The sequence below is a fragment of the Sesamum indicum genome, linkage group LG15, assembly GCF_000512975.1.
Source record: "Sesamum indicum cultivar Zhongzhi No. 13 linkage group LG15, S_indicum_v1.0, whole genome shotgun sequence".
Lineage (NCBI taxonomy): Eukaryota > Viridiplantae > Streptophyta > Magnoliopsida > Lamiales > Pedaliaceae > Sesamum > Sesamum indicum.
This window is the reverse complement of record NC_026159.1, coordinates 1463422-1477525: the sequence shown is the minus strand read 5'-3', so window position 1 is coordinate 1477525 and position 14104 is coordinate 1463422. Positions and strand designations below refer to the sequence as shown.

The following is a 14104-nucleotide window of genomic DNA, read 5'->3' as shown; positions in this document are numbered from 1 at the left end:
AGAAAAGGTTAGACTATACGGGGATCTTAAGTTCAAATAGTATAGATTTTAAATTTCAGAGGGTAATAAGTTATTCAATTTAATTTTTAGGTAACAATTTATTTCTTTACTAGTTTGAATATCATTGTTTAAATCTACCAATTGAAAATCTTTCATTCAACTTTAAATATGGGAAGGTAACGTGGAGGTGAGAGAGAAGTGAAGAGATATACTAGAAAAGTACCACCTCATTGCAAAGAAGTCTGAAGAAGTGTAGGAAAGAAAACAAAATTTCCTAATAAGTTTTTTATTCCTAACCCGTGGAGGTGTTGCTATTTCTCACTCCATAGATACATCTATACATAAATATGTATGCATATATGACTTTGTGGCTTGCTTTCATTCAGGTGGGACTTCGCCACAAGATAAATGATAACTTAATGATTTATCCAGGATATATTCCCCGAGAGGGCGTTGAGCCCATTCTTTTACACTATGGCTTGCCTTTTAGCGTTGGGAATTGGTCGTTCAGTAAATTAGAACATCATGAAGACAGCATTGTATATGATTGTGGGCGCCTCTTTCCTGAACCTCCTTATCCTAGGGAGGTAAATCAAAAATTTGCTTATTGAAGTGGATGCTTGTTACAGATTGAGGCACATGCTTGTATTATTACTTCCTATGTAGATGGAAATCAGGGTTTTCTACAATATGATTAGGGGCACTGGAGTGTTCTACTTAATTATTGCATATGGATGTTAGTTAAAAACTAAACGCTTACTACGATTGTGGGAAATAAGTATTTACTTAAAATGATATTTTTGCCACAGTTTGTACTCATCAAATGGCCAATGCATTTGGATATGTCGACAAATTGATGTGTTATGGTTATTTCCTTTTCCTGTTCTAATATCGTTTGCGTGATGGACCATTTTCACTTTATAATCATAAAGCATGTCATAAGATTTTGGGTTCAGTTTAACGTGTTCCAGTGACGGTTCTCAGTGCCACTGGATAAAAGACTGAATGATATTGGCATCTTCAACATTTATGACAGTCTTTTACATTATCTTTTCCTCAAACCTCGTCTCTGCCTCATCTTAGATTCATAGGAAAAGTGGAGAAAAGGCTACTACTTGGTCCACTTCATGTGGAAACATTTGGACAAAGGTCACATAAGGCCGAACTGATCTTAAAACCTTTCTATTGAATACTGAGAAAATTTTAGTATCCAAACTGAGGACTTTTACGTCGATTTCTACCTAGGCTTTCTTGGTAAGAGGCTGAATGTGGCTAGGGACTTAAGCGCAACCTTGCATTATGTGCTTCAACACTATCATAGATGAACTTCAAAATTGTTACTGATATTATATATACTTTATGCAGCTAAAAGAAATGGAAGGTGATCCAAACAAAAGGAGAGCACTATTTCTGAATATTGAATGTATAAATACCCTGAATGAAGGTCTATTGTTCCATCATGCAGCACATGGTTGCCCCAAACCTAAGTGGTCAAAATACTTGAGTTTCTTAAGGAGCAAAACATTTGCAGAACTAACGAAGCCTAAACAGTTGTCTCCTAGAAGCCGTCAAATGATGGAAGTTGATGTACAGAAGCAAGATGTGGGTGAGTCCGAAAAGTCATATCCAAAAATACATACCATTTTCTCAACAGAATGCTCCCCTTACTTTGACTGGCAGACTGTGGGCCTTGTGCACAGTTTCCACCTGAGTGGTCAGCCAGGGAACATCACAAGGCTTCTAAGTTGTACAGAAGAGGACTTGAAGCAGTACAAAGGACATGATCTCGCTCCCACTCATTATGTCCCTTCCATGAGTCGACATCCACTAACAGGAGATTGGTAATGCCTTCTACTTAAATTCCAGTAATTAAAATTGCGTTTTACCCACATAACCTTGTAAGTAAAAAGATATTGGGAACTATGGATAAAAGAGAAACTTGATATACTTGGACACTGGTTTACATACAAGTGATGCATATGTGTGGAGTTGTACTTCTTATATATGTGATTGCTATGGTGTAGTTGGGTTGATAGTAATCAAGGAAACTTTTTTAATGCATTTATTCACAGCATTTACTATTTCTATTTATCCCCCTGAAGATGGAATAACCAATGAATAGAGCAAGGAACTTGAATGAAAGGATTTTCCTGTCAAAATGAGTTCAAATAATAAGGTTAATCAACAGAATTCACTTATATAATTTTTGAGAATAGTGTTAAGACATCTATGAGGGAAAATATTACCATTGTCACTGAGGTGCAGCTGTATCAATGCACTGTCACACTTTTCATTCATATCAAGAAGACACTTCTATCTCTGTACACCTTGAAAATTGCTGCCCTTTCTTCAACCCAATTTACTTTCATTACCAATATTTTATGTCCAACTGAATGCAAGTTTTCCATGATAATCACATAGTTCGATTAGAGAAGCTTTTTAAATGTTAAAATCAACTGCGGACGTGAATACTCTCATTATTAAGCCACTAGGATATCTAGAGGAATTGACATTAGCTAAAATGATATCTCCATTTATCTAATTGGTGGGCCCAGCCTCTACGTACTATACTAAGCAGTAAACTGCAAGCTAAGTATTGTTTGTGCCACGTCAGGTATCCTGCAATTAATAAACCAGCTGCCATCGTGCATTGGCTTAACCATGTAAAGACCGACGCAGAATACATAGTGATCCTGGATGCCGACATGATAATGAGAGGACCAATTACACCGTGGGAGTTCAATGCGGCTAAGGGAAGACCTGTCTCCACTCCCTACGAGTAAGAAATTACACCCTTCTATTCTATACTGAAATGTATGCCTACCTTTAGTATTTCAAGAGTGTGGATACATTTTGATTTAGCGGACCCTCAATTAAGATGTTATGATGGTCACTTCATTTTCTTTATGGTATGCCAGCTACCTGATTGGCTGTGACAATGTGCTAGCAAAGACCCATACTAGCCATCCTGATGCTTGTGATAAGGTTGGAGGCGTTATCATAATGCATATAATGGATCTTAAGAGACTTGCTTTGCTTTGGCTGCATAAAACTGAGGAAGTCCGAGCTGATATGGGCCACTGGTCAAGAAACATAACTGGAGATATTTACGAAGCTGGTTGGATTAGTGAAATGTATGGTTACTCCTTTGGTGCAGCAGAGGTACTTTAGTGCTTTGTTCATTATCTTAGAATGCTAATCATTTCTCTCATCATGGGATCTTGCAGAATTAAAAAGAGTAGATTCGCCAAATTGCTGATTATGATTTCTGAAATTTTGCCCCTTGCTAGTCATGTCTGTTTAAAATACAACTCATTTGATATTTGTCCGTGCAGTTGAATTTGCGGCATGTCATAAGCAATGAGATATTGATATACCCAGGATATGTTCCTGTACCTGGTGTGAAATATAGGGTATTCCACTATGGCTTGGAATTTAGGGTTGGTAACTGGAGTTTTGATAAAGCCAAGTGGAGGCACATGGATGTGGTTAACAAATGTTGGGCCAAGTTTCCTGACCCTCCTGATCCGTCGAGCCTTGATCGTTCTAATGAGGATTCTTTGCAGCGTGACTTGCTTAGCATAGAGTGTGCAAATTCTCTGAATAAGGCTCTACACAGTTACCACGAGAGAAAGAAATGTCCTGATCCGAATTCCTTGTCCACCCCAACTCGAAAGACCCCTCATCCTCCTTCCTTGTCTACTCTGACACAAAAGTCCCCGCATCCTCCTTCCTTGTCCACTCTGACACAAAAGTCCGCAGATCCTCCTCCATTGTCTACTCTGACACAAGAGTCCCTAGATCCTCCTTCCTTACCCGCACCAACTCGTGTGACCACTACTGAAAGAATCATGACACAAAAGTCCCCAGATCCTCCTTCGAGAAAATTTGAAGACAATGATAGTGTTGATGTTTCAAGGCGTGATCTGGAGCTGAAGAATGAATCTCAGAGATTACCACCACCAGCTGAAACCAATCAGACATTCAGTTCCATGAGATTTTGGATAATTGGGCTTTGGGTAGTCTCAATCTTTGGTTTTATGGCAGTGATGTTGATGATGATTTCCCGTCGCAGAGTACAGAGAAAAAGGGGTAAAACTTTTAAGACCAAGAGAAGAACCACTCATTCAGGATTCTGGGACCGGACTACTGAAGTATCATAAGGACAGAATAAATTTCTCTGAGCCTGGTATATATGTTGTATTCAGTTTGATGCTAACAGAACATAGCATGCCTATAAAGAATCCAAGTGCAGCAGAAAGTTGATATCAATGGTTGGTTTCTATTTAGTTGCTGGACAGATGAAAGCTTCAGAGCAGAGCCTAACTGGGATCTTGCTTGCATCCAATTAGTGAAGACTGATCTCCCTGATGCCACCTATTACCGTCCACTTTTGTATTGTATAATGTTTAATTGAGTCCGTTTGGGAACTTTTTGATCTCATGAAACTGTTCAGCTCGGGTACTCGGGATAGAAGTCTTGAAGAGATGATAGTATAAAAGAACAAACGAAAAGCAACTACCAAAAGTTTCTTTCTTCATTGTACTTTATGATCGTTTCATAATTCTTGAATCTCGTTTCTGATTCCTAATCCAGGCATCAGTAGACATATGTGGTCACCCGCGGAACCTTTCCCTCAACATTCTTTATTTCTTTCCTATACATACGTTGAATTTGTTAAAGAAACATGTACCGAAAATCCTTGCATACACCAAATTGAAAGGGAAACATGAACTGCATTCTCCTACTCCAAAAGCCATCTTGCTGCCAGGGCAAGGAGTTATACATATCCTCTGATCACTGCTGAATGTTTGGGGATGCATTCTCATGTGTGATCCCATCAGGTAATGAATTAGCAAGAAATTTGCTCGGATTATAAACATTTTTTCTCGATAAATTCTTGGAAGCACTATTCTTGGCCAAGCATGTCGGAGGTGGGGGTGGAGGCGGCATTGAGATAGTGCCTTGTCTCTTGTCTAAACCACTTCTTCCTAGCACCGCTGACAGAGGTTGTGCTGCTGGAGTCTGCACAATAGAATTACGATTTAATAGGAGAAAATGTAACTAGACTTTGAAAGGTCAGTATGGCTCCTGATTTTTTGCAGAAAAATAAGGAAAAGAGCAGTGCTTAAGCATATCTGTACTTGGTTGACCGATATATCATTTTCCATGAAGCAGAATATTGCATTTTGAGACCGTATACAAGTAGCCAGTAGGGTGCTCCATATAAACTTTAGAATTTGTTTGAGCAACGAAGGATATACCTTTTTCATGCAAGTTTCTGGGGCTTCTGTTTCCTTGTTAAAGTCGGGCAAGGGGCGAGTTCTGAAGCAAAAGGCACAACTCAGCTTTGTAAATTTTTTTCCTGCTTTTGCCTGCAAAACAATTGGTACCTTGAAGTCATTTCTAGGCTTCTGCAACACCATACAACATCTCAGAAGCAGATAAAGAAAGAGAAAAAAAGGCATCATGGGAAGATTGTCAGCTAAGTTCCATAATACATTGAGGAAAGAGAATTTATGACAAGTGCTGTCTTGCCTGGTTTCCTTTTGCCGTTCTTTCTTCTGTTCTCAGAATAACAGGAGTGGATGAAGTTGACGACTGTAATTTTCTTCGACAAGCTGTCAACGACTTGAAGCAACTGACATACAAGCACATTCGTAAGAAGCGTGTCAATTTACAAACAAGATCTGCTAGCAATCTTTAGACTTACACTGCAGACAAGACGTGCCACTTAGGACCAGTTGTTTTGCTTCCTGGTGCCGAGGGATCAATTGTTGTTTTTGTCCTGTGTGATATAAGTATTGTCAAATATTTTCATCAGTCAGCAATAATTAATTCTAAACTGTTTATTCAAGATGCATCCAAATTTTTCCAAAAGTTCAACGGATACCTTCTGCTCTCAGATAGAGGGGTGGCTGCAGGATATGTGGACTCACCCTTACTAGCTGCCTGCAACAGAAAAACACGATTATTATCAGTATGCCTAAATAAGTATTTGTCTAGATAAAACTAAAAGGTCTCGCGTAGATGCTATAGGATACTGAGAATCACCGCAAGTGGAGTCCTCAAAGGAGTGGAGCAAGCAAGCCCTGAAATTTCAGTTGTCTTTGTGGCAGAAACTGGCTCTTGATCAGGCACCTCAATGGGAACCAAGTTCAGTAAGGAAAGCAAAGAATTTGGGGAGGCACCCTTTTTGTCCACATTTGATTTCGTTGTGCTTTGAGGGACATTGCTTTCATTTTCCTTGGCATGAGGAGTAACTGGCTTGGCAGGTGTAGAAGGAATTTTCCAAGGTTTATCCTGAATTGATGTCTTCAATAAGTAAAGACCTGATTTTTCATTGCTTGACAATGATGGGATAGCTGCACTAGCAACAGAGTTCTGCTGCATCAAACACAACACTCAATTTCACACAGAGATTTAAGATTATGGTAATACAGGAGAAGAAATGGAGAAGAGCCTAAAGATATCACCTTTACTGACGGCCTCTCCAGTTTTGGAGTCCCACTACTTCCCAACACAGAAACCGTGTGCTGGTTCCCAAGATTATCAAGCTGATTAACTGAATTTCTCTTCTCATTTGAGGCCTCAGTTTCTGGAATTACAGCACGTTCCCCTTCTTTACCATTTCCTACAGCAGTGATCAAACCATGCTCGTTTACATCCACTATGCTGTCTTCCTTGGCATCTTCCTGAATTTTGACCTCCTCAATTTTCACATCAACATCCGGATGAGAATTGAAGATTACTCGTTTTTCATCATAAGCATTATTGTATCCAACTCCTTCGGCTTCTGTTATCTTAGCAGCATTTTCTTGCTCAAGCAAAGCTGCAGCTTTTCGAGCTGCAATTCTCTTGTAATGAGCCTCAAAGAAAGCCTTCTTCTGTGCCACAGATCCCGGCTGTGCGTATCTCTCAGCCTCCTCCACGTACTTCTTGTGTGAAAATGTTGACCATTTCTCCCAAGACAAGGATTCAGTCATAAACCTCCCAAACGAAATTGAGTCCCCAAGAGCATGCATGGGGTTCCCCTGCTACACATGAAAAACCCTCACATATGAGAAATCCACAAGAACTCAAACCACGGTGTTGGTTCCAAGAATCATATTGCAATTTTTTTTCCCATCATCGCATAAAATGAGTTCACGTTGATGAAAGAACTGGCATAGCTTTTCTATAAAGAGAAGAAACTATGGAGCAGGCATGAAACCACAAAAAACAGATCAAACCACAGCTCTGTTAGTTTCAAGAATCATGCAGCAGGTTTTTCCAGTGAGAAAAACCACTCGGCTGGATGAAAGAACTCAAGCTTTAGTTCAAACAACAGGAAAAAAAAATCATTGCCAACAAGAAAAAGAGAATTTCCTTTTCTTTTCAATCTCTTACCAGTGTGGATTCATTGGGTAAAGCAGAAGCATAAGAGAAGCCATGCATGAGGCATGCTGAATCTCCCATTCTATTCGCAGAGCTTGAGCTGAATGCAGGAGAAACAACCTTAGAACACCATAAAACTAGGAAAAAAAACTGAACCTTAAAAAATGAAACAAAAATCTACAAAAACATATGTTGTAGCCTGCTTCTTTTTCCCTTTTTTTATGGCGTATAATTCTTGTCCTCAGGCACTTAAATTTGAAATTCAAATGGAAAAAGCAGACGTTAGGAGAGAAAAAGGTAGGCCACAAGTAGTAGAGATTAGAAGTATTACGGCCAAATTTTTTACTCTTTGTTGGTGGGGTTTTAGCCTCCTTTTTCAGCCTTAAGCGGTCCCATTTGTTTGAACTTAATTAATAAGTCTCCACAACGTTCCATTTTTTATTTTCTGAATCTTTTTATGTGTGGAATGATGCTCTAATGATGCTACCCACCAATTATTTTCCTTTGTTTTTTTAAAATATTTGTGGGGCTTATTCGGAAAAGATTCGTGTTTTTTCTTTATCTTTTAGGTATAATTAATAAAATAAACCCAACTGGGTCTTTCCGTAACTTAGGTAAAAGTTGATTATGGATGTGGTGATCAGTGTTCTGAAACCTGGGACCAGACATATGTTTTTGCTTCTAATAAAGGGTATATTATTACAGGCAGAAATTGCTGAAGAAGACAAAGGTTGGTTAAAGTTGAAGGAGTTGAGGATGTGATGTGTTGAACCACCTCTAGTTGCTACGTCGCTACATCAAAGTACTGTTGGCCCCTTAACACATACGTATGTGGCTGCCTAACGAGATGGCTGCAAACCACATGATAAGCTGCATACCTGCATGGTGAAATCTGAATCAAACAAGTCTTTCCGTTCGTCTGGTGAAATTTGAAACCAAATGTGATTATATCCCCCTCTAAAGAAGTCATTTGCACATGCTGATTTCTGCGGTAACAAAAATACCGTATTATGTTTCAATCTTGTTTGTCACGTAACTGAAAGACTATTGACATAGAAGAACCTTAAAGATCAAGATGAAGAAAGACGGCACCGAAATCATCCAAGTACTGAGACACGTGATTGATATAGTTATTGAAGGAGAAGAATGAAATGCACCATCGAAATAAGATAAATTTGGGTAGCATGGAGAAGTATCAAAATTAGAACTCAAATTCTCTATCAAATCTCACTTAATCTCCACAAAATGTACAATCAAGTTGTAGGCCGTTAAGCAGCCAGATTGCATACCTAGGATCGTTTTGAGCTAATCTACAACTGTGAAGTACAAGCGAGAAATCATTTTAAGCCCGTGCATCTCTGGTCCACCGCTTCAAGATATATTGACTAGGAACTATCTTTATATTCCTATAATCTAGCACTTTGAGTGCATGGCTACACAAAATTCCTACAAACTGAAACTTCATACAGCTACAGGCAACTGAATCATCTTCTGAGCTGTATAAAACCGTGTATTGACGAACTTGACCATATGTACTGACTTTATACTCAACCGAAGACACAGTATCAATGCATTGATTGATCACAATATTTAGACAGTTTTCGTACTCTTGGTGAAATGTTTTAAAAATGACTGGTGTGTACACTTCCCTCACCTGCTTCAGCATTATCACATCCCCCATTAGCCTCGGCATGTGCTGACCCATATCATAATTAGCTTCCAGTTCTTTGTAACGCCAGTCGTTCACCACCTTCCCAATGTGCTTGATGAATTGAAGAACGTGTGATTCAGGCTTAAGGTACTTTTTCAAGCTAGTAATAGAATCCTCAGAGAGCAGTGCAGTATCTATCTCAGCTGAAAATATATGCTTGCGATACGGTAAAGCCCATTTCTCTCGCTCTTCAAATATTCCATGCAACCACTCATTTCCCCATAGACCGTAAGTATCCAGCAGGACTTTCCAGGAATTGACAAAATCCTCCTCATCCGGATTATAAATGCAACCACATAAATCACTGGAAAAAGAATCCGAGTTGACAACTAATTGACTAAGATGTTTAAGTGCATTCTGATATATTTGCCATGTGCATAACCTGTGGTGAGTTTCGGGCAACTCAGAGATGATTGCTTCAGATATCACAGCATCTTTATCAGAGACAATAGTCTTTGGTGTTTTTCCAGACATTGCCCTTTTGAAAGTTTGAAATAGCCACTTAAAAGATTGAGCACTATCATCATAGAGAAATGCAGCACCAAAGACCAGTATCTGCCTATGATTATTTATTCCAAGAAACAGTACTAAAGGCCGCCACTCTTTGTTTATACGGGAGGTTGAGTCAAAGCAAACCACATCACCAAAATCACCAAAGTCCACCAACATCTTCTCATCAGCCCAAAAGAAGTTGGTCATTTCATCGTCCACATCACATTGTACAGCATAAAAGAATGATGGATCCTTCAATTTCTTGCTCTGGAAATACTGGTGAATACTTTCTGGCTCGTCGGGCTTGATGTTCCACACACGTTTAGATGTAAGCCTTGTCTCACGATCTATGGGGTCATAAATGAAGTCCTGAATTCCTACTCCAGTTAATAACAACTCAGCAAGTGATTTTGGCTGCATGTTGGAACCTCCAGATGCAGTGGATTCTACAATTTGATCTGTCACGGACCTCTTCTGTGATCTCAACATGCGAACTTTACATGCAGGTACAAGCTCATGATTGTGGCGTTCTTCAAAGTGTGTGACACGGTATCTGCCGTCAGCTTGACGAGATATGACTAATTGTGCCATGCACCCAACTCTGGTTTCCTTTCGAGGTCTCTTCACTTTTAAACCTCTTTTATCTTTCTGCCGATAACCTTCCCTGAAACAAGTATATCTCCTAGAAGCCACAGCTCCATCTATTTTACTCCTGTTCACATAATCCTTCCGAACGCTGAAACCTACTCGCCCAGCATATGCATTATAGAACTCATAAGCATGATCTTCTGATTCAAACCCCATACCCAGCTTAGGTACCCCATCTGGCACTGGAGTAACAGCTGATTCAGCCTCAACAGCCTCAACAAATGATATTCTCTTCTGTGAGGGTAATAAATGAGCTGTGAATGGTGTCACAAACTCATGATTGTGCCTCGTTTCAAAGTGGATGACACGATATTTGCCATTTGTTTGTCGCGTAATGGTCATATGAGCCAGGCAACCAGTTCTTGTTTCTTTCCGGGGTTTATTCACATTTACATCACGCTTGATAGATCCATAGCCTTGCCTGTGACATGTATACCTCCTTGATACCACCAAACCCGTAACCTTACTTCTGTTCACGAAATCTTTCCGGATGCTGAAGCCTTCCATGAGAGCATATCTGTTGTAACACTTGTATGCATGGTCCTCAGATTCAAATTCCACACCAAGCTTTGGCACCACATATTCACCAGCTTCATCTTTTATAACTTGACCAGATCCAGATGAGGCACTAGAAGGGGCTTCAGTGGTCTGAGACACATGCTTATCATCAGCATCCATTCCCAGCTGATTGTCAGAGGATAAACCAGGACTCTGATCATTTTGCTTACCCACAATATTGGGCCCATTATTGCCACTACCACTGAATGTCTTCGGGCTCTGACACCCATTTTCAGTATCCTTGTTTAAACTATGATGATCAATCGATGAACCATCTTGGCTAGTGTAGCCATTTTCACCATCACTATCAACACTGTTTTCATCGGATGAACCATTGAGGCAGCTATACGTGCTCTCACTGTCTATGTCCATTCCATCTTTGTCAGCAGAGGAAGCTTCCTGACTAAGAGACGCATCTACCTGGACAAAGGCCACCTCAGCATCACAGGAAAAGTTTGGAGCCTCACTGGTCTGTTCTGCATCAGCATCCACTCGTGGGTTAGGGCCATCTTTCTCTCTGATACCATCCTCAAAAGCACTGCTCACCCCAACACCCACGCCAGGGTCCATGGAACTTCATTACAAGGAAGAAACCTAAAAGAGGATGAAAACTTAAATCATTTAGTCACAAGCAATCATGATTACCGGGCCAAAATATACTCAAGTCTGCAACCCCTCCTTACATTTCATCCTCAAGTGTAAACTGACATGATAATGAAGCCATTGGCAATAATCAAGAATCCTCACCTATTTATCGACTATAGCAAAAATAATCAGAATATTCACTATTGAAATAATCGCTGTCAAAACTCGCCAGAATATTTAATCTTTAGTCAGATTAAACCAACTTCAATGACATAAACAAAGCTTTAGATTCCACTCATTAAGTGTGCATTTAACCTGTTATTCATAGTACAACAAAAGTAGGTATTTCAGAGAAAGTGTAACTAAAATTTCAACAGTTAACCACCAGTGTGTTAACACATAAACATATACATAAAAATGTACAAAAATTACATTAAAATTCAGAATATTCCAAAGAAACCAAATATGAGAAAGTTTGAAGTATACAATAGGCTAATCAAATAAAACTTCCCAAGCTAAATGCATAAATGCTGGCAGCTCCTTGTCAAATCAGACACCAAAAATGAAAAAGAAAAATTGGAAAAAAAAAATATTTAACTGCTAACTCAGGGTTTGAGAAAGACTAAAACTGTGCGGTTGAAAATTCTGCCTTTTCTGATGAATTCATGAACTAATTATCGAGTTCCCAATTTTCAAAAAATTGCAAACCCAAAACCCGAATCGCTTTCTCTTCCATGCTTCAGATTTCTAGGCAAAGATGTAGAGAGATAACCTGATAGAACTATGGAAGACAAGAACTAAATAACGGATACACGGAACGACGTCGGATCTGCCCCCGCCGTGCAGTTAGAGAAGAGGAGAGAGAGAGAGGGGGGGGAGGGAGGAGCGGCGCCTCTGCTGTAACATTCACTCCAATCTTATCCAGTGTGGAACAAAAGCTTGATTTGTCGAGTAGCGACTCTAATGTTGAACGACGACTATAGGAGTGCGTTTTAAGCTCGTCACACGATATTGCATATAATTGGAGAAATGTAGACGTCCCATTTAGCGGGAGTCGAGACCTAAAATTGGAAATGAAAATTGAATTATGCAATATTATATTATAAATCAATCCATTAATAATAAATTATTTATACATAATCAATAATATAAAAACAAATAACTACCAATTATTTTTGCATTTAAAAATTATATGTAACCTGAAATTTATGTTAATATTTAGGTAAGTGGTCATATTTGCTAAGTCTGTTCCCAATTTTCGGATAAATAACAACTAATTGGGTGACGTACTAAATTATTAACAAATATACTAAAAATATTAAATTATTTAAAAAATAATTTTTATATTTAAAATACACTATAAAAATATATACATATATCACACCTTAAAATTAAAATATTAACATTTAAGGGAGACTAACCATTTAAAAAATTCTCTAATTACAAAAAAAAAGTTGAGAAATAATAAATATGTGAAGGATAATTTTGTATTTGCTGGAATTACAACCACGTCAACTTCCACTAACACATGAAAAAGTCATTTGCACCCACTCAAGAGTCGCACATCAATTATATATGCTCTTTTTTTAATTTATTAGCACTTGAACAAATCAAAGTTGATATCGCGAATCAAATGGACACATAATATAATATACAAATAGAAGAAGCCCAAACCGGATTTCTTCAGAGTTTGGGCATACAATAAAAATACATTACAATTATTTTTTTGATTTAATCATAGAAAATATAATCACATGATTTCTTCCACCAAGCACCAATCTTCATCTTCATCCTCCACCATTTCACAAAAGCTCGTTGCATCCTCATTGATGTTATCATCACATTCATCGTCTCCTTCGATGATCTCAATCGAAGGATTTGAAACTTGGTGATCACGATACGAATCTTCAACGTTAATATCAGCATCATCGTAGTGGTCCTCAGCTTCATAATCACGCTCCATGTAGTCGATATAGTCCAAAACACTGGTGGCTGAAAAGCCGGTGAGTTTGAGGCCCGGCCTCGCATCCACCACCCTCCAAGTGATCAATCTATAATTAGAGACCACGTCTGAGGCGGACTTAATCTTTTGGGCTCCCTTGGCCTTGTCCCTGGACTTGGAAACTGGGTGGGAATGGCATCCACGGCACATGGGGCGGCCACACTTGCCGGTGAACTTGGAGTGGTTGGTGGGCTTGGTGGAGACTTTAGTGAAGAGGTCGGCGGTAGGGGGAGAGGTCAGCTCATTAAGGATCCTGCGCCTGGGACGGGGTTCCAATGGCGTTGATAGGACGGGATAGTTGCGGACCATGCCATGTTGGCGACCCTCCCTCTTCATTTTTAGCTTTGAACTTGTGAGCTTTTGATATTGAATGGAAATCAAGGTTTTGTTAGTTGTGTGGCTTTAAATAGAAAGAAAGCTGTGCTTATGTTTTCAAGTATAGTTAACTTGGGAAGCAAGGTGGTTGATTGGTCATTGGTCAACCACACGGCGAATATGCTATTCGTGTCCACCAAGCTGTGAGAGAGAGAGAGAGAGATAAAGTTTGGTGGACAATGATGAGGATGATGATGAGCTTAAAAGGGGACATAAAAGGGGAGACTGAGAATTGTTGCACAGAGTAGTAGTTCTTGTTCATATTCATGCTGATACAGAATTGTCTTCTAAATAAAATCTTTTGAAAATCCTTTTCTTGAGGGAAAAAGAATTCCTTGAAATTATTATTCTACTAC

At 39.1% G+C, this 14104-nt stretch overlaps 4 protein-coding genes across 9 annotated transcripts in view; 1 reads left to right on the top strand and 3 right to left on the bottom strand.

Annotated features, from left to right (window-relative positions):
* Positions 1-4609, top strand: part of LOC105177377 (peptidyl serine alpha-galactosyltransferase-like) — a 7442-nt gene extending 2833 nt beyond the window's left edge. Inside the window, exons 5-9 of the mRNA XM_011100498.2 lie at positions 387-587; positions 1366-1841; positions 2615-2779; positions 2919-3162; positions 3336-4609. Of these exons, the coding sequence (XP_011098800.1) occupies positions 387-587; positions 1366-1841; positions 2615-2779; positions 2919-3162; positions 3336-4163 (1914 nt within the window). The 3' untranslated portion in view covers positions 4164-4609. The remainder of the gene's footprint in view (positions 1-386; positions 588-1365; positions 1842-2614; positions 2780-2918; positions 3163-3335) is intronic.
* Positions 4520-9160, bottom strand: LOC105177378 (protein WVD2-like 7). 4 transcript variants are annotated; one of them, XM_011100504.2, is made up of 10 exons: positions 9032-9160; positions 8256-8363; positions 7390-7477; positions 6477-7037; positions 6055-6387; positions 5894-5952; positions 5714-5788; positions 5539-5641; positions 5265-5375; positions 4520-5025 (listed from the first exon to the last, which is right to left on the bottom strand). In XM_011100504.2, exons 2-10 carry the CDS (start codon positions 8345-8347, stop codon positions 4798-4800), a joined length of 1650 nt encoding a protein of 549 aa, XP_011098806.1. In that variant the 5' UTR covers positions 8348-8363; positions 9032-9160; the 3' UTR covers positions 4520-4797. The 4 variants fall into 4 exon arrangements, with proteins under 4 accessions (XP_011098806.1, XP_011098807.1, XP_011098808.1 ...); XM_011100505.2 differs by having other exon boundaries at positions 6055-6384; XM_011100506.2 differs by having other exon boundaries at positions 6477-7034.
* Positions 8571-12327, bottom strand: LOC110011248 (protein FAR1-RELATED SEQUENCE 5-like). Of its 3 annotated transcripts, none has more exons than XM_011100500.2 (2): positions 12144-12327; positions 8571-11380 (listed from the first exon to the last, which is right to left on the bottom strand). In XM_011100500.2, the coding sequence occupies exon 2, from the start codon at positions 11354-11356 to the stop codon at positions 8720-8722; it is 2637 nt and encodes an 878-aa protein (XP_011098802.1). In that variant the 5' UTR covers positions 11357-11380; positions 12144-12327; the 3' UTR covers positions 8571-8719. The 3 variants fall into 3 exon arrangements, with proteins under 3 accessions (XP_011098802.1, XP_011098804.1, XP_011098803.1); XM_011100502.2 differs by lacking the exon at positions 12144-12327 and adding an exon at positions 11470-12137; XM_011100501.2 differs by lacking the exon at positions 12144-12327 and adding an exon at positions 11970-12137.
* Positions 12946-13934, bottom strand: LOC105177376. Its single transcript, XM_011100497.2, has one exon. It carries the CDS (start codon positions 13707-13709, stop codon positions 13122-13124), a length of 588 nt encoding a protein of 195 aa, XP_011098799.1. The 5' UTR covers positions 13710-13934; the 3' UTR covers positions 12946-13121.